At 41.3% G+C, this 24,170-nt stretch overlaps 1 protein-coding gene and 1 long non-coding RNA gene across 2 annotated transcripts in view; one reads left to right on the top strand and one right to left on the bottom strand.

Moving 5' to 3' along the window:
* The window catches only part of LOC310760040, a 592,410-nt gene that overhangs the window by 163,659 nt on the left and 404,581 nt on the right, over positions 1–24,170 (bottom strand). The window lies entirely within an intron of this gene.
* Positions 1–24,170, top strand: part of LOC310759012 (uncharacterized protein) — a gene marked incomplete at its 5' end in the record, with an annotated part of 137,849 nt that overhangs the window by 42,984 nt on the left and 70,695 nt on the right. Inside the window, 4 exons of the mRNA XM_083605773.1 lie at positions 10,063–10,188; positions 12,457–12,540; positions 12,688–12,825; positions 16,843–16,962. Of these exons, the coding sequence (XP_083461899.1) occupies positions 10,063–10,188; positions 12,457–12,540; positions 12,688–12,825; positions 16,843–16,962 (468 nt within the window). The remainder of the gene's footprint in view (positions 1–10,062; positions 10,189–12,456; positions 12,541–12,687; positions 12,826–16,842; positions 16,963–24,170) is intronic.

Genomic DNA, 24,170 nt, shown 5'->3' with positions numbered 1-24,170 from the left:
GTGTAAGAAGACAGATTCTTTAAAAGAGCAAAGTGTATCAAGAACATACACATGGTTTTATAAAAAAAACTTTTATCCTCTACAGCTAATTTGTAATTATTTCACAATTCTTATCTATTATACACCAACAGACAGCACAACTGCTGGAAGATAACATTTGATGTTCTCAGTATGGCATATTAACATGCAACCTGAATTTGTTATATTGCTGCAGGCCACCCCAATCTCCAAGCAGGGTGAGATTCCAGGGATTCCAGGGTTTGGTTTCCTTGGAATAAGGGATAGCAGAGACTGTGGTGTCTTTAGGATATATGGTTTATTTACAAAACCTGACCCTGTGATGGAGGGTTTTGGTTCTTATTTCTACATTGTAATTTATATTTTTTTTTATATTGTAATTTTGTTTTGCAAACCTCCTTGAGATCTATGCGTATAGGGCTGAAACCCCTTGAGTTATCCTCTTAAAACACCCATGATTCTCAGATTCCATGATATGGTCACATCCAGAAGGTGTGGAAGTAATCTAGTTCTACTAGTTTGCAGCCAGTTGTTATTTGAAATCACCAGTCTCCGAAGATGAACTCAGCCACTGGGCAGGCCCCATCCTTCTCCTACATCAGGGTGGCTCCCGCAATAACTGCCAGAGACTTCATCCCCACGAAATCCCTTGGTGCATTGGAAGGAAGACCATTTTATGTGCCCGCATATACAGGCGCCCAGCCCTACAGCTTAATGCATCTTCGTTTTGCTGACACAGCATTCAGCGTTCCCTGAGGGACTGACCTAAGGACAAAAGCACTATTGAAGCACTTCAGACTTCATGCTTCACCAGCCCTTGTCTCAATGGATAATCTCATCATTTTGAGTCAGGGTCTGGATTTCTGATTTAGCAGAGCAGTTCGCAAGCTATTTCAGTGCTCTCTTTCAGTATTCCACCGAGCATTCAGGTGAAAAATATGTCAGGAGGAAACATAAAATTCAAAATTTTGTAGCATTTTAGAATTTAAATATTCACATTTTGCTTTTGAAGTCTGCCTTCCAAGAAAACCAGCAACAACAATAGCAGCATACAAACCTAAATCTTAACTCTTGTTAGAAGAATATAAAGATAATGGTACTCAGGAAATATGTTTACTTGGACTGCTTAGTTAATGTAGAATAATGGACACCAGGTGGAGACAGGCACTTCATTGTTGCAGTTTGTGTTTCTTCTTGTGAATTGATGCTTCTGTTAACTAAATACCTTGAGCTAATCTTGTGAATAGGCAAGAGAACGTTAACATTTGAAGGACTCTTCCTTCTGCATCATCTCAACTCTGAAGTGTTCATGTGAGTTATCAGAGGTGGATAATCTGAAAGCTGCTCCTAACCAAAATTATCCAGAAAAAGCTAAATCTCTACTCCTCACCCACACATGGCAAGTGGCGATTAAACTGTATTCAAATGCTGTTAAATAGTATAGAAGTATATCTGTTAGACTGCTCAATGTTCACTTTTTATTCCACTTTTTGTGCTGATTCACAGGCACCAAATGTCATTTGACAGAAAACAACACTGCTAAAGTACTAAGGTCAAGAGATGATGAATCTGATAAATATTGTGACATGTAAAATAAAGGCTTCTTCTCCTTGTCCTTCCCCCTCAATGGTGCTCACATCCCAGGAGGCTAACACCACTTTTGTGTTGGCCCTCTTAGGCAGGCCAGATCGGGCTGGACCAAAGGCCCAGGAGCTCACAGGGGGCCACCACCCTGCCTCACCACAGCACTATGAGCCACTAGCACACTCCTTGCTAACCTGATGCATTAAGTGGTGCAGGAAGGTGTATGCTGCTGCTGCTCTTGAATGAGAGCGATTCAGCTCCTGAGAAATGGGCTCCTAGGGTAAGATTACCCAACACACAATGTCCCCTGGATGATGGGCAGCGTGATCCCAGGCAACCACTGTGCAAGGGAGCTGAGTCTCTCCCTTCCCTAGAGCACCACCACCAGATGCCTTCACACCAAACCAGGTGTGCAGGAGCGAACAAACTCATTTAAGAACACTTACACTGAGTGCTGGGCAGAAGCAATGGAGGCAGCAGCTTTTACCCAGTCTACACATCCCCTTTATCTCCTTCCTCGTGCTATGAAGGGGACTCTTCGAGGTGCAACAGAGAAAGTCCAGTGGGCTCTTCTCTTTTCTGCACCCCGTCCATGGCACCTTCTTAAAAATCTGGATAAATCCCTTTCCTCCCTAAGACTCCATTGCAGAGGTGGGGCTTGGCTTGGATTTGTTTACACATTTGGGTCCTTCCCAGGCCCAGCCCTATGCATATTTTCACTTTTCCGGAGCAGAGCCTTTGGATTTTCCAGTGGCGGCTGGTTACTGGGGGAGATGTATGACTCCACCCACCCACTCTGCCCCACCAGTCAAAACCATACATGACCAAATTTCCATTCTATTCTATACTACTTTTCGAAAAGAGTTTTGAGGAGTTGAATTGTGTTCAGGCCATTTGACTGCACCTTAGCTACTCTTAGTTCCGCAGGACAAACTGAGGTATATTTGAGCATGCAGGGCAGATAGCAAAACTGAGCTGGAAAGCATCCTCCAAAGACAAGGAGTTTGGCTGGCCAGCTTCTCAGCACTATTCTAGGCTTGTAAAGTTGGCACAGAGTGCTACTTGTTCCTCTGCACTGGGGGCTCTGGGGTTTTAGAGCTATTGAGCTTTCTGTCGGGATAACATTTCAGTAGGTGTCCTAAATGCTCTGCATATAAACACGAGGGCCCCAATAAGGAGTAACTTGTGAGTCATTGAAAGCCGAAACCAAACTTAAGAAAAGCTATTTTGTTTTCTTAAGGAGGGATTTTTTTAGAGAGAGAAAAGAAAGTACAATTACACACTTGAGCTATTTGGCAGGTTTGTAGAGAAAGGCACGGCTTGCAAATTAGAAAACCTTCTCCTCCCTACAGGAGTGCGTCATTGACTTGAAGAACTGTTATAGAAGCAGTTTCTAAACTAGTCCTGTTTGCTAGCCACAGAAACTTTATACACACACACACACACACACACACACACACACATATTATAAACAGGCTGTTTTGCATGAGGCAGATGCCTGCAAATTGGCTATTAACTGACTTCTGATCCCTAGGAAATTGGGTCATTCTGTGTACTTGATAAAAGATATCTCAACTGTGAAGTAATGGTACTGGGTAAACACCAGATAATGTTGGCCCTTCCTAGAGGAAAAAACATTAACTGCTTAAAATTACTGTACCATAACACTCCACCTTTACTTCTGTGCTACTGACTCTCAAACTTTGGGATTGTTGAAATATATACAATAATAATAGTAATTTGAGTTGTGTGGCTCAAATAAGGTCTATTAGACCCAATTTTTTAGAGTAATGTGAACTTCTGGGACCCCTTCAGGATTAGGGCCCCGAAGCTGAAGCTTCATTAGTTTCACAGCATTGTTATTATTATTTATTGAATTTATATACCGCCCTATACCCGGGGGTCTCAGGGCGGTTCACAGAATAAAATCAAGATATAAAATCACAAAAGACCTAATAAAAATAAAAACAACAACCCAATAGCTACCCCCCAACACATTTTAAAAGGGCATAGGAGGTAAATCAGATCAACCAAGGCCTGGTTAAAAAGGAACATTTTGCCTGGCGCTTAAAGGTGTATAATGAAGGCACCAGGTGAACTTCCCTGGGGCGAGCATTCCACAGACAGGGAGCCACTGCAGAGAAGGCCCTGTTCTCGTGTTGCCACCCTCAGGACCTTTCGAGGAGGAGGCACATGAAGGAGGGCCTCAGAAGATGATCTCAGGGTAGGTTCATATGGAAAGAGGCGGTCCTTGAGGTATTGTGGTCCTTAGCCGTTAAAGGCTTTATGGGTCAAAACCAGCATTTTGTATGAGGCCTGGAAACTAATTGGTAGCCAGTGCAGTCGGACCTGGATCGGTGTATTATGCTCAAACCGTGAGCAACCTGGCTACTGAATTCTGCACTAGCTGAAGTTTCTGAACCATCTTCAGAGGCAGCCCTATGTAGAACGCATTGCAGTAATCTAACCTTGAGGTTACCAGAGCATAGACAACAGTAGTTAGGCTATCCCTGTCCAGATAGGGGCATAGCTGGGCCACCGAAGCTGATGGAAGGCACTCCAAGGCAGTGAGGCCACCTGAGCCTCTAGTGACAGCAAAGGATCCAGGAGTACTCTCAAGCTACGAACCTTCTCCTTCAAGGGAAGTGTAACCCCATCAAGAGTAGATCCATCCCTGTGCATAGTCAGATTAACCAAAAACACCAACCCATCAGTGGCCTGTCAAGGGAACTGGATCCACTGTGCTAGATTTCCAACAGGTGGATTGCTATTGTGTTGCAGGAGGGAGAAGGATGAAGCAGTGGGGAGGTTGGCACAGTGTTAACTTATTCCAGATGTTCCTTTCATTTCAACAATTGTAAGTAAGAAGTGGATTGGAAGCACCTAAAAATATTCCCCGCCCCACCTGCCACCCCAAAAATCCCAACATTATGCTTCATATTTCACAATGTAATAGACATGAAACATAAAAGAAAAATGAATGGCATGGGAAGAGGAAAACAAAAGTTACAGAAAAGTTACAGAATTGATACTCTAGTCACCAAATGGAATGGCTGCTAAGATAGTTGTGCAGGAGGAAAAGCTAACCAGAAGCTGACTTCATTCAACCCCATGGCTTCGCTGTCCTTCTTTAGCCTCTCACAGGAGAGACTTGCTACAGTGCTACTAATGTAGCTGACTGGATGGCATACAAAACCCAGACAACATTTGACGTACAGTGGTACCTCAGGTTACATACACTTCAGGTTACAGGCTCCGCTAACCCAGAAATAGTACCTCGGGTTAAGAACTTTGCTTCAGGATGAGAACAGAAATCGTGCTCCGGCAGCGCAGCAGCAGCAGGAGGCCCCATTAGCTAAAGTGGTGCTTGAGGTTAAGAACAGTTCCAGGTTAAGAACGGACCTCCGGAACGAATTAAGTACTTAACCCGAGGTACCACTGTATGTTGTTTCTAGGATGCTTGTGCTGTTAAAAAGAGCTTAAAAGGAGGCTTTTTGTTTTTAATGTAGGTGTTCTTTCTTTCCCCCCTCCCTCCTTCGTCTGGGTGGCTGTCTCACATTTAAGCCAAAATCCTAAGTACAGTATGCCCTGTACATGTAGCTTCGCCTTTTCCTATTAGTTCAAATATTTTACTGTACTAGTTCATTTTAGTCAGAAACCACTTTTCAGTTCGGAAAGGAGAGACAGGAAAACAAAATATCCTTTTAAGGTGGGTGGCACCTGCATGCTGCATCTCATTGGAGCATCTTAAAAGGCAACAGTGGATGAGGTTGGTGGCGTCAGCAGTGTCTCTGCTGAACATGTCATAGAAGAGGTTTTTTTTTATGTCCAGCATGCAATTAGGGTTAGGTAAAGGAAGTTGAGCAATCATGCAATGGCCACTGTTATATAACTCACTAGGCTGTGCCCAGGGAACAGAGTTGTAACTTAATATTGCCACAGAAAATGCACTGCCGCAGCCAAGGGTCAATAGCTATTTCCATTATAAACTCTGTTTTGCCGTTAATTTATAAACCAGACCTTTATATTATGTCAGGCAAAGACTTGGCGTAGGGTTGAAGGAGGCATACTTTTTAAAAAATACTTGCAGACATTTTTTTTTAAAAAAATCTCAATTTCTTAAATTAGACCATTTTAAAGAGCAAGAAGAACGTCAGTGGTTCATGGCATTTTTTTTCATGAACAGCTTTGGGATTAAATTGTGTTTCCTTGGCCGCTTTTGTCCCATAGAGCTAAATATGTGAGAAGTAGATATTCCAATGACAGCCGTATTCTGAGAATAACTCTACAGTACCAAATGGGACGCGGGTGGCGCTGTGGGTAAAACCTCAGTGCCTAGGACTTGCCGATCGTATGGTCGGCGGTTCGAATCCCCGTGGCTGGGTGAGCTCCCGTCTTTCGGTCCCAGCTCCTGCCCACCTAGCAGTTCGAAAGCACCCCTAAGTGCAAGTAGATAAATAGGTACCGCTTTATAGCGGGAAGGTAAACGGCGTTTCCGTGTGCTGCGCTGGTGCCAGCTTGCCAGAGCAGCTTCGTCACGCTGGCTACGTGACCCGGAAGTGTCTCCGGACAGCGCTGGCCCCCGGCCTCTTAAGTGAGATGGACGCACAACTCTAGAGTCGGACACGACTGGCCCGTACGGGCAGGGGTACCTTTACCTTTACCTTTACTTTACAAAATGGCTGCCTGGTACCTGTCTTCCACATTCCCAAGCAACGTGTGAGCACTGATATGCAGAAATCACATATGGTGTGGTCCATCTGGACTGTACCACTTAAGGCTGAAGTCTGGAACTTCATATTAGAATGCTTCGTCATGTAAAAATACTCTCTATGTAGCTATTCTATAGCCCTATGTAGCTATTCTGCTTAAGTGTAAATCTTGCACACAAGTGGGAAGAACAGGGACAAATGCGCTAAGCTTTGTCCTCTATTCCTTCCAACTCATAGAGGGTGACAGCCTGAAGTGGGGAACCTCCAGTACTGGTGAAAGCTCCTCATGCTACTGGTGATTGCCCTCCAGGAGTTGGTGGGCAATGGGATATTGAGCTCAGTGTGCTCATCTCCACTCTCCCTGCTCATGTGCAGGCTTTACAAGTGAGCAGAATGTCTGCATCACACTCTGGATATCATATTTTTCTCCTAGAGGGAAACTTTAAATAATGGAGGGACATTCAACATATGATCCACCCCCAGACTGAAGTGATACTGTTTAGGAGAGGCTGCACCTTGTGCTATTTGAATGTGTTGAGAGATCTGAATCTCTTGCTGAAAATGACCGCCAATTTCCATTTTACATGTTTATCCCCAGACTCAGGGAGCTGCCTTATACTGAGTCAGACCATTGGTCCATATAGCTCAATATTGTCTACACAGACTGGCAGGGGCTCTCCAGGGTTTCAGACAGGAAGCACTCCCAGATGTACCAGGAGATGCCTGGGATTGAACCTTGGACCCTCTGCATGCAAAGCAGAGATTCTTCCACTGCACCACAGCCCTTTCCAAAAGTTCACCCGTGAATGTGTGGCTATAAGAATGAAAGAATTGCAACTCAGGTGTATGCATTCGTCCTGGTGCTCATAATGGAAAGCTAAATACAAAAATATCTGCCCATCTCTCTAATCCGATGCTACAGTATTCACTAAATTGTACAGACCTCCTTGTACAATAAGTCCGCTCACCCTTCTGGTGTGGCGGTGTTGCAGGACAGCAGAGGCTCCACTGGGGACCCCAACAAGGGACTCTTAGCTTCAGTGCCCCTTCCTGATGGGTGGTGTGGGCGTAAGCCCGTGCAGCCTATCAGGAACCAGATCCTGGCCTGCGTTGGCCAATGGGATGCAGGCCTGGACATTGCCTGGGCCTGGGGGTGGAACTGATGGAGTGGGAAGGCTTCCCTCAGGTCCACTTCCTGGCCATTTAAACAGCCCTCACTTGGGGCTACAGTATTCATAAATTGTACAGAACTCCTTGTACAACAACATGGTGAAGCGTTAGCAGCATTTTGGAAACAAGCACAATAAAGTGTTTAACATATAAAGCCTTTGCCCTTGATTCATGTCGATCCTTTCTCAAAATATGACAGTGTGTTTGTTTCTATTGCTAGGTTGTTTATCTGAATTTACTACATCCATTTACCATATATTATCCTCATGGAAAGAGAGAAACACTTCACAAAATTGACCCTCAGACACTTGGGTGGTAATTGGCATGAAGTGAAAGGAATTTTGTCAAATACTGTAATCTTTTGGCCTGATGAAGAGCAGTTCATTTGTTTTTTGTTCCTGTTCCAGCATAGTATAACATTATTGAAGATGACTTCATAGGTCAAATTGCACTAAGAAACAAAACTTGAATTTAGCATTAAAATCTTCTAACTTGACAGTCAATTATGTTTATTAGCGTCATTCCAATCCAATTTCTTAAAATTTTCTGCCTGACTTAATCCCATCCTGAAGTTGACTAATTTAACATCCACATCATACACTGAAAGCATATGGCTTTTCCCAAAGAATTCTGGGAACTGTAGTTCATTCCGGGTTATTGGTGTAATTATGCATTATCAACTAAATATCTGACACATGGCTCCTTAAAAAAAATGAGCTATGACCGAGGACATCAGTACCCAGAAAGGTGTGACCTGGCTGGAGGATTTAATTTCTAATTTGTCCATGCTCCCAGGCATTATCAATAATGAAGTTTAATTTATCATTATCTCTGAAGTGAGTTCTTACATAAACAGCAGAAGACAATACATGGAGTGCTGTAGCTCTGTGTAGAGTAAACTACAGCTCACAGGATTCTTTGGGAAAAGCAGCATGCTTTAAATGTGCTTTTAGTGAATTTGGTTAATGGTTTGAAAATCAGCTGTGCTTTCTCACAAAGAGGACTTGCACAAGGAACTGATTAACTCTCTTATTGAAATTATGTGGTTTCCAAGAGTACATATGTCTTGACTATGTAGGACCAAATCAGGTCTTAATGGTGGTTTTGTCTTATTTTAAGATCTGTACACAACATGTGTCATTCAGAACGCTGGCATTATAAATCCTCATGTCATTCAAACATATTCTTGGCACAACAGCAATTAAGGGAAAATATTAATTTTCTTATAATGGCTTCTTCATTCTCCAGGCTTTAAGTGTAGCAGGAAACATCACTGGAGCATACAGTTTCACTAGTACCCTAGCGTGTGTTGCTTTTTCATCCAATGTCAAGTGCATTCTTTAAAAGGATACCATATGTTTACACCAAAGTATCTGTTTGCAGTTGAAGACCATTCATTTGCCCAACATGAACCAAATTCTTTTAAACACAAACCAAGCTCTTAATTATCAAAAGATTCTATAGTTACTTTTAATGATCCTGGAAATCTCGAAGTATGGTGTATGTGCCTGTGACATTTCCTGCTTTGATAAATGCCTAGAGAGAAAAGGGGAATTTCCAGAAAAAGTTACCGTATGTTCTAAAACAGCTCCGGACTTTTTTTTTTCTATTCTGTATTCAAGTTGACTAGCTTAAATCTCCCACATTGAAACAAAAAACCTGAAACCAACCAAGGATTTGAGGTTTCCACAGAATGACATATATGCTTATCCAGTAGTTAAGATGAGTACTGAGGAAAAAAGCTTGCAATGTATTTTAATTATGGTTATGTTTTTGAATTTTCCCAGTATGTTAATCCTACAACCATATTTAAGATTTCATAATGTCTCTCTGTGAAATGAAAAGTAGGCCAGTGATGGTATGAGTGAAACACTTCTAAGTCTTAATGGTACACAGATTTTGGATGGTGTTTGCTGATTGTGATCACAGGGCTGGATGCTAAAATTACCTGTTCAATAGTGTATTGCATATGTAAGGATTTGTTTGTTCACTTTAGTAGATCTGTGTGCAACAATTCTTTCCACATATGGTGGAAAATCTTTCAGCCTAATATAAATGGAGACCTTATCCACTATGTTTCAACTATACACTAAAGATGAATTTGGTTGAACTGGCTTGACACTTGCTCATGTTCTGTAGATAACAGAGTGCCTTCAAACATTCTGAAAAGCATAGGGATCAGGGACCAAGAGACCCATACACTTCCTGCTTCCTTTGCTTTCTGATACAACCCAAAATTTTTAATGTTTTGACAGCCAAGGATAGCATGTACTTCCCACATTCTAGAATGCCCAAGTCCTCCATCTCTGGGGGAAATGTAGAAAGAAATATTTATTTTCAACTTCTGCAAGTAGTTCATTTTTTCTTATTTGTTATATATTCCCAGACATTATTAACTGAAATTAAGTCTTAACAACCATCTTTAAGGGGACAGAACTTTGATGAATATAAGTTAAAGTGAGAGGTTGTCAGTGGTTCTGTTTTTTTAAACAGGTAACCTAGAAAGCAAAGAAGTGTTTTGTGGACTGCTTTATATGAATAACATTTGTTTTAAAATTTTGCATTTTTTTAAAAACAGATGGCATCAGATAGTTCTTCCCTACAATGGATGAGACTATCAGAAGGCAGCAGTAGACAGAACCCTTCAAATGCACCAAATGCTTCAAATCCTCCTCAGCATGAGAATTTTGATAAGAACTGTCCGGTAATGCAGACTTTTACTCAGTTCAGTTTGCACTGTGTTATCAATAAATTATTTACATTGGAATGGACTGAAGCTAAGTTAGTAAGTCCCACTGAAATTGGGTCTGTGAATATTTCACAGACAGAAAGTTGGTCCTGTCCCGTTTTCAACCTCTGTGTGGATTTTTTGAAACTTTCAGAAAAGTACTTACAATTTTATAAAGTGGTCCAAGAACTGCCTTTTATTTTGTCTTTCTTTTTAAAAACTATTTAAATAATAATAATAATAATAAACCTTTATTGTCACTACACCACCTGTGTGCAGTGAAATTTCTAGCCATTTGGAGCGGCTATGAAGAGCAAGCCTTTTTCCAGGCCTGTTTTAAAATGTATCTGAAAATACCCTGGAAATAGTGGTATGTTGTGACACACACAAAAAAGATGGGGTAGCCAGATTGGGGTAGCCAGATTCTTTTCATACAATGTCCCTGGGAGGCTACCAGAAACAGGAGAAGGTTGATCATTTGGAACTGAGAGGGAAGAGGTGTTTGGTAACAAAAAGGAGGCAAATTTGCCTGGATTCCTATGTATTTTTAGCAGTTGGGAGTATGATCTTTGTATGAACATGTTGGGCTGGTAGTCACCATTTTAGATTTCACAGAATGCCTTGTTCCAATGGGGCCATTTTTGCAAGAAATGGCAGGTATCTCTCTCTCTCCCTCCCTCCCTCCCCTCCCTCACACACACACACTTTGCATTGTTTTCTCTTTCTTTTTTGCAGTAGCCGTCTTCCTCCCTCAGCGCCCCTCAATTGCCAGCCTGATGCTACATTAAGAGCTCCAGGATGTTTTGTTTACGCCCCTGAAGATCACTCTGCCCTCCAAACAAAAAAAATATATGTTCCCACTCCTTGTGGTGAATCAGGTCACAAAATGGAGAGGCCATTTTGCCTAGTGGTACATGAACACACATAGATCTTTTGGCTTTAAGTAATTATATAAAAAGAACCAAAAACCTTACTCAAGTTCAAATTTTTTTTAAGTCAGAGGTAGTATGATTCATGGCATGGTGTACATTCTCCTTTTATCCATTCCCTTCTTTATTGAAATGCATTATGGAAGTAAAGTTCCCAGAGAGGATTGTGAGACAAGAGTGCACAGTCCAGGCACTGGTGTTTCTTCATGAAGCCTCCAACTCTTCTGAAAAACAACAACATGATCTTCCTTCTAGTCATACAATCAGAAAGATCTTGTATTTTTTTGTGCTGTTCACCATTGTCTATGGCAAAATAGTTACTTGGAATAACATAGATCACTGACTGAGAAGCTATCATACTGAGTCTTTTTAAAAATAATAATAATGCAGGCATCTTGTCCCTTCTCCAGCCTCCTTTAACGTTTCAAAAACATCTAGCTGGAAGGAAAAAGTTATTTAACCTTAAACAAAACAAGAACTGGAATTTAAATTTGATGGCACAGCTGTTCACAAATTAGAGCAATAAAATGAAAACTGTAAATGAGCTAACTAAAAATAATGAAGATTGGCTGGCTGGCTGAGAGACAGTTTTGAAAATCTGGAGTTACTCTGGAGCCTTGCAAAATAATCCAGTAAAAACCCATTAGCAGATCACTGAGATTTGAATGCATTCCTTTCCTTATTCCCTAGCTGAGTCCTGTTTACAGTTTGCTCTTCGTTGCTTTGATATCACACTCTGCTGAAACAAGCTTTTATATCACACTCTACTGAAGCACTAAAAGCAGAACCTCAAGAAGCATATCTCTGTTCAGTTTGTCCTCTAATAACCACTATATTATCGTTAACAGCTTATTCACGTCTATGCTGCACATGTAAACAAATTTGAAATGTTTATCCCATTGAAGGTTCTCCCTATTGAGAGAGCATGCGTATCACTAACCAGATCCAGCATGCTGAGGTAGCCTAGCCCTTCAAGCAAGGTCGAAAGCTTAAAAGCTCTTTTTGTGCCAGGCATCCCCAAGCAGCTCTGGCACAAAAAGACCTGCCATGCTTGCAGACTTGCTCAGGACTTGATTTGCACAATTTCAACCATCCTGCCTGCAACCGTGTTGACATCATTAAAGTCAAATGTGCCTAAGATGATGTATGAATGTAGCTTCACACCTCCTGCAATGGACAGCAGCTCCTCAGTGAAGTACTTCCCATTGTGCTTCCGGCTTTCCTGCCACTGTTCCTGAGTCCAACAACTTCTGAAAACACCCTGAAGAGCTGACGTTCTAAAAACATCTGGTATGTTGTCATTCTCTTTACCTAGTCTTTCCTTCCTGTGATGGAGACACCTGGGAACCAAGAAGTACCAAGTTCTGATAGAGATTCAGAGATCCTCCTGGAACAAAAGGTGAGAGAAATGAATACTGAAAGAAACTCAGCAGCAGATGGAGGGCCAGAAGAAGAGGAAGCATGATTTTGGAAGGCAGCTGAATTGAGAGAAAAGGTATCCTTTAGAAGGTTGCGGCAACCTTTTGTCATGTTCACGTTTCTCCAGGTTCAGAAGCCACAGCAGAAGTTAACCAATGAGATGCCAGCTCTGGAGCAGCAAAGTTTCCTTCCTTCCAAGTTTCCTTCTCCTTGGAATGAAGATAAAGTGGATGGAGATAAAGGCAGACAATCTGATGACTCTAAGGTAAAAACTGCAAAGGAAGAATATGATCTGTTCTAAGGCTCTAGTCACACGTTCACCCTTTCCTAATGAGGAAGCTGGTAGGTTTGACCCTTCATCCATTAAGTGACTCTGTTTGTGGCATCATAACAGCCACAAGAATGAACCGGAAGCTTCTAATAAGTGAAGCACTGCGCCTTCATTTTAGCTGGGTTGTTTTATTATAAAGCGGAACAGCATGGCTAGGCATATGATGTCATGTCAGTTGTAGTAGATGAAGTCAAGGTAGATCATTAGCAGCTTCCCAAAACATAACTGCAGCCATTATAATGCTGATGGAAAACAAGCAGCCGATAAATCTTCATTGCTACCATCACATTAGTTTTATGCTACAGAACAGATTTGTAAAAGAAGGCAATGCATAAATATCTTTTTTATTGCTGGCACTACAGATATTTAATAATAACATATAATGCCATTTTTTAAAAAAATCTTTCTTAAATGTACTTGCAAAGGAAGCACTACAAAAATGTAACTGCGGTACTACTAGAAAAAGCTAACAATAGATTTATACCTGTTATTCACACAATCATCTTTGTATGTTCAGTAAACAAGTACGGGAGATGTGATTGGTGCTCCCCCCATGTTCAATCTATTTTCTTCTCTTTTTTTGCAAGCAATTTTTCCTCATATAAAATATTTCGTATATTATTTTTATTAATATATTCATTCTTATGCATACTTTTACCTAATATATGCATTTCTGTCAACAGTGATTGGTTGGAGAACTGCATCACAAAATTTGGATAAATGTACATTTTTAAGTATGGCTATGTTTTAGTTCTCAAATTGTTTGGGAAAGTGAAAATATGATAAATGTGGCTTTAAATGCAAACTGAATTGAATTTATCCACCATCCCCACACCTGACCTACTCCAAACTCATCAAGTTGAGTTTTTCCCACCTAATATCCACTCCTGGTCCTGACCAGGTATTTTATAAATATAGGCTGGCATCTCCATTTGAACCTCCCTAGAAGTTGCTTGTCACATTAAGAGAAGGAAATTCTTATGGGAAGTGTATCTCACATTTTATCAATTTCAAAGCATATTTAACCATATGAAAATGTTCTAAAATTGGCTTGTGCTCTTGTGACTGAAGTTTATTTCATGAAATGCTTGCTTTTTGTGCAAATCAGTAATTTTTATCAGATGAGAGGGAGCATGCAGAACTCATGATGCTAAAATATGAATGACATATATTTGCTTCCTGTTTAGCACAATTAGGTCTTTTGATATAAAACCCATAAGATTAGTGGGGTTAGGGACAATATTTTTTTGTGGCAGTCCTTTCTCCTTCCAAAGTCAGTTTTACAGTTTTTTTTATATATAAACTAAAAGAAGCTATAGGTTGATGAAAAGGGAAATCAGATGGAATATGGAATAAGCATTGTAGTGTGTTTGTGTAAATAGAAAGTCAGGAAAGTCAGGATTGTGGGATAATTTGGCTCAGAGGGTACATATTCTCCCAGGCCAATTACTGCTGTCTCTTGCAAACCTTTAAATGGTGGAAGGTTGCCTGCTGGGGAAATTGCTTAGAGGGCATGTGCGCCCAATTCATCCTACCCCCTCCCTGCAGTTCTTTAAGCTGCCATCCCCGAGGCAGGCCATTTATGGCTTTTGATTTGATCCTGGGATGTCCCTATTTCCTCCACCAGTGCCAGCACCACCAAGCTCAGGAGGGAGGATGAGCTGGTGTTTGTCCTGAGCAGCCATGGCAGGAGTGGCGAGGGAGCATTCCGTTGCCTCTCCATGTTCTCTCCATGGCCGCAGCTGCTGGCCTCCTCCCTTAGGCAGCTCATAGTGACTGCTGGACAGCACTTGAGGAGGAGGAGAGGCTGCATGGCGTGTCCTCTCTGAGGGGAAGGCAGAGGGCAGGACAGTTCTGGGCAGGAAGAAGGGGAAAGCAGAGCAGAGGGCAATGCTTTGTGCACTCGTGTCTAATCTTGTCCCTTTCTAAAATATATTTGTGGGTGCTTTTCTTTTTTGTACCAAAAGATAAAATAATATAAAATTGTGATGTAAGGGTTTTCTTATGACACTGGAGGGCATTTATGCTGTGCCCGTTGGCACTCTCCCTTCTTCTGACAGGAAATGCTCTTGGGGTGGGAGCAAAAAAATGGGGGATCGAGAAAGGTCAGTTGGCGGAGGAGTGAGAAATGTCCCTGTTTTCATCTGAGGAATGTAGGAGGGTACACTACACTGGCCTAGGCTGAAGGGAGGCAAGCAATCTGCCTTCAGCCTGTTGTTGTTTAGTCGTTTAGTCGTGCCCGACTCTTTGTGACCCCATGGACCAGAGCACGCCAGGCACTCTTGTCTTCCACTGCCTCCCACAGTTTGGTCAAACTCATGCTGGTAGCTTCGAGAACTCTGTCCAACCATCTCGTCCTCTATCGTTCCCTTCTCCTTGTGCCCTCCATCTTTCCCAACATCAGGGTCTTTTCCAGGGAGTCTTCTCTTCTCATGAGGTGGCCAAAGTACTGGAGCCTCAGTTTCATGATCTGTCCTTCCAGTGAGCACTCAGGGCTGATTTCCTTAAGAATGGAGAGGTTTGATCTTCTTGCAGTCCATGGGACTCTCAAGAGTCTCCTCCAGCACCATAATTAAAAAGCATCAATTCTTCGGCGATCAACCTTCTTTATGGTCCAGCTCTTACATCCATACATCACTACTGGGAACACCATAGCTTTAACTATATGAACCATACGTAATTCCAAAACCCAACTAGTTGGTGGTTTGCTGAGAAGCACGCTTTTCTCTGTTGTCAGTGTTCGGTAGAGGCAGGAGAGCAATGCATAGAGTGCTGGTTCAGGGAGCGGCAGGGAGCCATTTTAGCCCAGAATTGCTTTGTGGAAGTGTAGAGTGAAGAACTGGGTAAGAATCTTAAGCTGGAAACATTAAATCAAAATGAGACCAGTTCCTTCCATACCTTCAACCCTCCCTTTGTTCCAAGTGCACCCATTTGCTCAATGCTATCTTTTCTAATATAGAAAGTGATGTTTTTCTTTTTTTCTTTTTTTATAAAAATAAACCCTAAAAATAAAGCTGTTACTATTTCAGTTCCAAATATTGTTTAACTGGAAGTTTGCTTTCCAGTGACAATTTTTCTTTTTAAAAAGTGATTTCCGAAGACACACTTTCTTACCGAAAATAAGGCTTCCTGGAAATGGGGCACTTAAAACGAATATGGAAAGCATAATAAAAATAGCTGTAAACCTTTCATATAAAAAGCTCTAGTAAATTTTTGCATGGCTTGAAAGTTGGTATACTTGCGGTATGGGGAGAAAATAATGTAATTTGAAGAGTTCAATTTTGTCAAGAACGACCCGCAAATTCTTTATTTGTTCTGATTGTTCTTTGGGTGGGTCCAGATCTAGCTAAACCGTTTTCCTCTGAACTGACAGATACAACTCATCACTCTCCACTCCATAATGTGCTTTCCCTACACCATCATAGTGGATCTGGTGGTTTTTTAACTCAATAGTAGAGCATATACTCTGCATGCAGAGAGTCCTAGGTTCAATTTCTCCAGGAAAGACTGTACCAATAATCAGGGAGTTTTGTAACTATGCTAAGTTTTACTACCCGTGCAACTTTTCTGACTGGTGTTTGGAAAAACACATGAACCAGACCTTTGAAGAGTTTGTAAGTAAAGCAATTTTTAACTTACCAAATGTGTGGTCTTTTCGTATGCTGAAGGAAGAGGGAAATCTTTGGAACTCACTTGCAAGGGCATATTTTAAACACCTAACAATCAAACAGTGAATAAATTTTGTTGTTTTAAAATAAATATATAAATAAAGTTTTGTATTTTGTATTATGTTTTCGTATCTTATTTCTGTAAACTGTCTGGGTGTTCACTGAATGTATAGCTGTTTATACATTCTGAAATCAATCAATCCATCAAATCCAACTTAAAAATATAGATTTATGAATTTTATACCCCACCTTCCTTTTATAAGCTTTCTGTTGTTTATTACAGGAGTCATCCTTCAGGCAAACCGACACTTCACTGGCAAAAAAAGTAAAAAGAAGAAAGTCCTCAACAAAAGACATCAACATTCACCTTGGGCAGCAGAATAATTTAACCGAGATCAACCAGGTATGCAATCCATCCCATCTCCCCGCCAGAACAGTGTTATTTGTTAACTCAGGAATCTATCTTGAAAAACTTACAACAGAGGTGGGTTAGATAATGTTTCCAGGGCCAATGAGGTAATCTTTACCATCTAGCATTTGTATGTTGATGCAATTTTTGAGTGTAAGCTTTGCATATCCTCATTCATTTGGGACAGAAAGAGATTCTGTAAACATGACACTACAAGTTTGCCTACCCATGGCTTAGGGGATGCACATGTGAGATTGCAGCCCGGAAAAAGCTATTTTGGGTTTTTGTTTTGTTTTGTTTTTGCTTTTTTGCTTTTTTTCTGGGCAAGATCTTGGTGCAAAATCACACAAGATCATGGCACCCAAAATGGCCACCATGCTTTCGTGTGAGAAAACAGGATGTCCCTTCTCCCCCCACGAACAAAGGTTTGATGTATACTTCTGTATTGATTAGGTACTTAGAAGTGGGTACCTTTTCCTTTCATCTAGACTTCAAAATATAGGGCAAAATTAGTGCTAGCACAAGATTTCCTACCTCTCCTCCCCCTACACGTCATCCCAAAATCTATCTTTATTTGTGTGTTGCCTGAATCTTTACCAGTTTTGAGTATACACATTTCACAGACTAAATGTGTAAATAATATCATGATTAATAAAGACTATCTTATGCAATTTTGAAATGGGAATTATTTATGTTTTAGTTATGATTTAAAATTTCCCCAAAGAAGAGCTGCCTTCTTGCTGTTTGAATTGTGTTGCATCCTTTTCATTAAGTACAATTCTATTGCTGTAAAGAGGCATACAGAATGCTGAGTACTCCACCCTCTCCTCTCTGCCCCAGAAGTATGTCTCAAAAATAATAATAAATGCATCGCGTAGCATTGTGCATTGTAGGGTGATTTTCATTCTCTGAAAAATGCAGGAATGTTACACCACAGGGAGCTGTGGCCTCGTGCTGCTGCCACTAGCATTAGAACCAGCAGATGCTGTTGGCAAAACATCATGAGTTGTGGTATTGTGCAGCTCCTGGAGGCCTTGTGCAGTATCTGAAGGGGTGCTAGGGGTAAAATGTCAGCATCCGGCCTGTCATTTCTGAATTTTCCCATGATGGGGTTTTCTTTGTATACTCTCATCTGCTTTCCCAAAGATACATACAGCTATGCAATGCAAACTCAGCATTCAGGGACTGCCAGCTACAGATTTTTCTCCCTCTCCCCTTCATTCATTTCATGAATCAATGTGTGTGTGCTATGGAAGAATACACACATGTGTATGCATGCACACACCCCTTCTGTATGTATTTGGCTAAGAACAGGTAAAGCAAAAAGTTCCATTCAGTGAATACAAAACAAATGAGCTTGCAAAAGGAATGACAATCAGCGGGGAAGAATGCAATTGTTTGCAACCCTAATTTGAGAGGGTTTGTGATCTGTGCAGCTTTGGAGTCTCCTTTGGTACAGAAACAATAATAATCAAGTTTGGAGCCTTTCGTCTTGTTACCAAATATATGTACATGCAACATCACCGTGGCTTAAAAGCTCCTTGTTGTTGTTTGAATGTCTTCTGCTCATTCTCTGGGTTTGTTTCCCGCAGCAACAGAAAGAATGTGTCAGGGTGTCATAATAATCCTCCATTAAATCTGCAGTATTTAAATTTTAATGCTATAATTCAACAGCTGACAAAAGCCCATTGAGCAGAACTAAGGAGAGGAAAAGAGCCAGCCCCATTTTCTCAAGGGTGATGCTATAGCAACACAGAATGAATTTGGGGTCAGGGAACAAGCTGTCTCCATGCTTTGTTTGCACTTCCTGGCTAAAAGTAGAATCTGGTGGTATAAATTTTACCAAAATAAATGGTTATTTGGATTTGTACAGAAATAGTTTGTTTTGTATAGCCTCTTCTCTTGAAAAGATGAGCAGGAGCCACAGAATAGCCGCTAGACCAAAGATTTTAAGGATTGTCACCAAAGAGATTGTTTTAGAGTCTCTCTGGTTTGCCTCTGTGTTGGTGCATCACAAACAACACCCTTTGACTGTATTAATGTTTTAGAAGAATTAGGGAAAGCAAAGAAGGAAATAAGCTCCTATAATCCTGTTTGAGTGCAATAATTTAATATTCCCATCCAATCTATTTTTTGTATTCATTGCTCCCATAAACATGATGCATGAGATTTTAGTTGAATGAATAAATTTTTTAAAATACTTAAAATCAGTGCTTTTCCCCCTAGAAAAATAGGTGCCAGTACTCATCATAAAGTAGTTACAGTAAGTGCCATACTTAAAAAACAACCCAAAAAGAGGTCTGGCACTACATACCCTGAGTAACCCCTGAAAAAAGCGCTGCTTAAATTGTGATTCTCTTTTAGAAGTTCAGCAACAGCAAAGAAAATCATCAACATGATCTTGTTCACTAACTATGGTTCCTTTAGCAGGGCTTTAAAGAATTTTTAAAAAAATAAATAAATCATAAAATGTACTTTAAAAAATTGATGCCAAACTACTAGCTACCAGTTTAGTCCTTTATGCCAGTACAGTGGTACCTCAGGTTACAGACGCTTCAGGTTATAGACACTTCAGGTTACAGACTCCGCTAACCCAGAAATAGTACCTCGGGTTAAGAACTTTGCTTCAGGATGAGAACAGAAATCACGTGGTGGCAGTGGGAGTCCCCATTAGCTAAAGTGGTGCTTCAGGTTAAGAACAGTTTCAGGTTAAGAACGGACCTCTGGAACGAATTAAGTTCTTAACCCAAGGTATCACTGTATAGAGCCTCTGTTTGCCTGCACAGCTTAGGACCCAGGATGTACCCTTCTATGGAAGTAGGAATAGCAGCCAGCTGCTGTTGGAAGAGGATATTGCAACAAAGAGCTAACCCTTTCTATAGCACCACTTACATGTTAAGTGGGAAAGGATTTGCAAATTCACTGATCCTTGAGTGTAAGCTTTCTGCGGGGAGGCAGGGGAAGCAGATTTATATTAAACACAAGCTTGTTGCATCTGTTGCAGAATCAATTTGTTTTTTGAAATGCAACACCAGTCACAACTGGTCCTTTAAAACTCTGAGCATTATCCAGTTAAATGTTAGCATTTGAAGCACTTTGAATAGAGCCCATGCAACTGAAATAAATGGGACTGAATCCCATTGTGGTTTTTGATCAATCATGTGGATTTTAAAAGTGATTTTCTTTCTGGGCATCCAAGTGAATGTTCAATATTATAGATACTAATAGATATTGAGCAGAAAATGTGAAGGTTCAGGGTGGGGCCTTCCCCCCCACACTCATTTTACCCAGTACTGCTAAGATGACCAGATGCAAAAGAGAACAGGGGATCCAGAACCTCTAATAGCTGTTCAGAGGAGGGATTTTCAGAATATATAGCTTGCATGCTGAAAATCCAACATCTAGATAGCTATTCAAGGGCCAGAAGCTGTCTCCTCTTTTGAGTTCAGGAGAAACACCAGTTTCTAGTGTACAGTGGTACCTCGTGTTACATATGCTTCAGGTTACATATGCTTCAGGTTACAGACTCTGCTAACCCACAAATAGTGCTTCACGTTAAGAACTTTGCTTCAGGATGAGAACAGAAATTGTGCTCTGGCAGCACGGCGGCAGCAGGAGGCCCCATTAGCTAAAGTGGTGCTTCAGGTTAAGAACAGTTTCAGGTTAAGAACAGCCCTCCGGAACGAATTAAGTACTTAACCTGAGGTACCACTGTACTATCATTCACATCTATTAAACTCTCTGATTTCCTTAATTGTTGGATAGCACAACTCTGATACTTTTATGTTGATAGCTAATCCTGCTCTGTCTCTTTCTGGCAAATTCAAACCCCAATCCCCATTGAAGTTACACATATGTTTCTTAGACTTGCCACCATGCGACAACTAAAAACACAGGTCTTCTCTGTTATGTGCTCATCCATACTGATATTATTTCAAGGCCTATTTTATGGTATTTCAGAACTACATTTGCTTCCCAGTGTCCTGTCCCGCTTTTTCTTGTGCTCCCAAGACAGATGGATCAGCTCACTTGACTTTCTAACCCCTTTGTTCAAAGCATTCCTGCTTAAACTAAAAAGGAAGAAGTTAGTGTGCAAATGCCACTGAGTCATTGCTTTTAGAGTAAGCCCATTTGGAACATGAAGTGTAACCACAGGAGATTCCCTTTCACCAAATAACAGTGTTACTTATTGATTATAAGTGTGTGATCCTAAGCACACTTATTAGAGAGTGAACGTCATTGGAAGACGTCATTGGTCTTACTTCCGAGTAAATATTCATAGGATTGTACTGAACATTCTAGTCCTGGCAAAATGAGGAACGTGGCATTTTATTGTTAGTGAATTTCTGGAGTGAATTTCCAAAAGGAGAACAGTTTTACACTGGATTGTTACCTGTGTGGCTAACTGATAAGGGAATGAGAATCTTACCTGCCGTTTAATTCTAAAGCACTGCAGACTATAAACATTGTGTTTATCCTTATTGTGGTGATACAGCCGCTGCCAAAAATTTTGATTTTTAGTTGTGAAAAATGTAGGGAGACTTGAAAAGGGCTGTGGGAAGGCATTTCCCCTCACATTCATACACTAATAAAATTAATATTCCTGGTTCATTTGTGAGACCAAAGTGGAATCAAATTCCACTGTGCTGAAATCAAACTCTGCTCAGAAAAAGAAACTCTGCATTTTGCATTCAGTAATGACCATAACATTGCTTTTTTAAACGAGGGCATGCCCCCTTTTGGCCTGACATTCCACAACTACACTTGAATGACACTGTCTGGAACTCACTCAATGGACCAGATGGTGAACCTTCAATTCCTGGCATTTGATAGTTTATCCACAGGTGATGGTCCCATAACCTTAGCTTGAATTGAAGTATTGTTGAAGAGCAACAGGCGTTATTGTTTGGAAGTATGTTTCGCTTTTGTGGGTAGAAAAAAAAGGAAGCAGTAGAATCAAGCTGGAGAAAGACAGGTTTAGAGCCAAATTAGATGTATCATGCAAACATGTATATTTTCCCTTTGTTTGTTTAAAATCAAACAGCTTCAAGATACAGTTTGAGAGGAACTGGCAGCAGGAAGTATGAAGTGTTTCTATTTAACCATTTTCTCTTCAGATGCTTTTTCTGTAAGAGAAGCCGCTTGGGAGACTGGTGATTATGAATGTAGAAAATGGTGGGAGAAAGGTTAAATAACCCTTCCTCCTCCTCCACTACCACCACCAATCTTCCACTCAAACTTTCATTCAGCTAAAGTTGCTTTTGATTTTTTTTTTAAAGTGAAGAAAACACTCCCTTTGTTCCTGTATCAACCAGTTCATTCCACTGATCTCAGTTTAGTTCCAATATTTTTTTTTGGAAAATTGTTGCTGTAGTGCCTCAGTCTTTCACAAGACTTTTCTTCCAAGCTTCCTCAGAAGGCAGTAGGAAATGTTTGTGTTTCCTCCCTCCCCATTTCCCTTATTGCAGATGTCATGGCAGAACTTACTCCTTTACTTTAGCCACCTCCTCCCTGCACCTTTCTAGAGAATGGACACTTACCCCTTCCTGGGTGGGTGTCTGTTGCCACCTTTTGCGCTCAGCCACCATCCCTGGACAGTGAGAACAGAGCACACATGGCCAGGTGGCTGTTAGGGAAATTCCTCTGTCCTCCTGGACATCCGGCTCAAGTTCCCGCCTCCTGCAGCATCTCAAATGGGCCAATCAGTGTCCTGCCTAGTGGGTGTGCCTCACAGGCTGAGAAGACATTGACTGCATGCTTACTCTTGCAGCTGGCCAGGCATAAAAGCTGGCAGCCCTGTCCGGTCTCAACACAGTTGTCAGAGAAGCAACCCACCCGCCCCTTATCATTTATCTTTTTTATTTTCCAGGTCAATTTCATTTTGTTCTAAAACGTTTTCTGCCTTTCAGTTTGCTGCTTTAACAATCCTCCATTCCTTTCATTCGCAGTTTAACCTTATTTTGCTTCCCCTGTTTCTCCTGACCTTGCTGTGGTCGCAGATGGTTGCCATATTCGGAGCCAGGAAGGAATTTCCCCTGTAGACAAATTGGCTGGTCTGGAGGTTTTGCCTTCCTCGTAGCAAATCATCACAACTATGGTGGTTAAGGCATTGGGTGGAATCCTAGTCTTCAATCGTGGGGTGAAGTGGTGCATCGCCCAGTATGATCCAGTGGCGTTTTCAGGGTACCCCATTAAAGGAGTCTCGGTGGATGTTCCTGTCGTGAAGCCAAGCATGTGACGGATGGTCCATAGGGCTTCCAGGAATGGCCTTAGGACGGCCAACTCAGTAGATTAACGCTTGGAGAGGCCACAATCCTGGCACAACCCTGCATTGGTTCTAGCCCTCCAGTAGGAGGCTGGAATGGCTACAACCAGTGCCTGAGCCAAAATTCCACCTACATTCTGTAATCAATAAAGTTGTGGCCATTTTTTAATCCAGATCGTTGTCTGCCTGAGTTATTAAACATATATTACATATAGATACTGATACAGGGTGGGCAGCACTGTGACTGGGCTCTCAATTAGGAGCCTTATAGTCTGAGCATAAACCCTACCCTACTGATCCTACTAAAGTCTCTGCATATTGAGTCAGGCTGAGACTCCTTCAGATTTGGATCTAGGGGTTATGGTTTCCTCTGCCTAACTAGTCTTCGCTGCTTCTGGAATGACCTGTCATCTCCCACAAAGCTGCATGTTATTTGTTCTTTCTTCTGTATCTTGAATTGGACCAGGATACCAATCACACACATTTCTGCAGGAAGTGATACTTCTGACTGTGCAATGTACACAAGGGCATAATTTCAATTTAAGGAGAGGCAAACAATACCTCTCTTGTATCTTCCCAGCTTCCTGTTACCATTTTTTCCCATCTAAAAGACTTGGTGTTTTGTTTAGAAATGGTGAGACTGGCATGGGAAGGGGCAAACATTTCACCCATTTGTTTGTTGTTGTTTTGAACTGCCTTTTTCAAGTATTTCCCAGGGAAGCTCAGAGAAACAAACAAAAAGAATGTTATTGAGCCAATTATAGATTGCTGGCCTGGCAGTAGAAGCAACAGGAGTGTACAACCTCAGCCTTTGTGATTGACTGGAAACATTAACCTTCTGGATCATAGGAGCAACAGTAGGAACCTGGCTTTCTGGTCTTCTGCCTTTTCTTGGTCAACACAACAGTATTCTCTGCATTCTGTGCTTCAGGCACTA

The sequence above is a fragment of the Podarcis filfolensis genome, assembly GCF_964270895.1.
Source record: "Podarcis filfolensis genome assembly, chromosome: 3".
NCBI lineage: Eukaryota > Metazoa > Chordata > Lepidosauria > Squamata > Lacertidae > Podarcis > Podarcis filfolensis.
The sequence above is the reverse complement of the archived record's forward strand: the minus strand, read 5'-3'. Positions and strand labels throughout refer to the sequence as shown.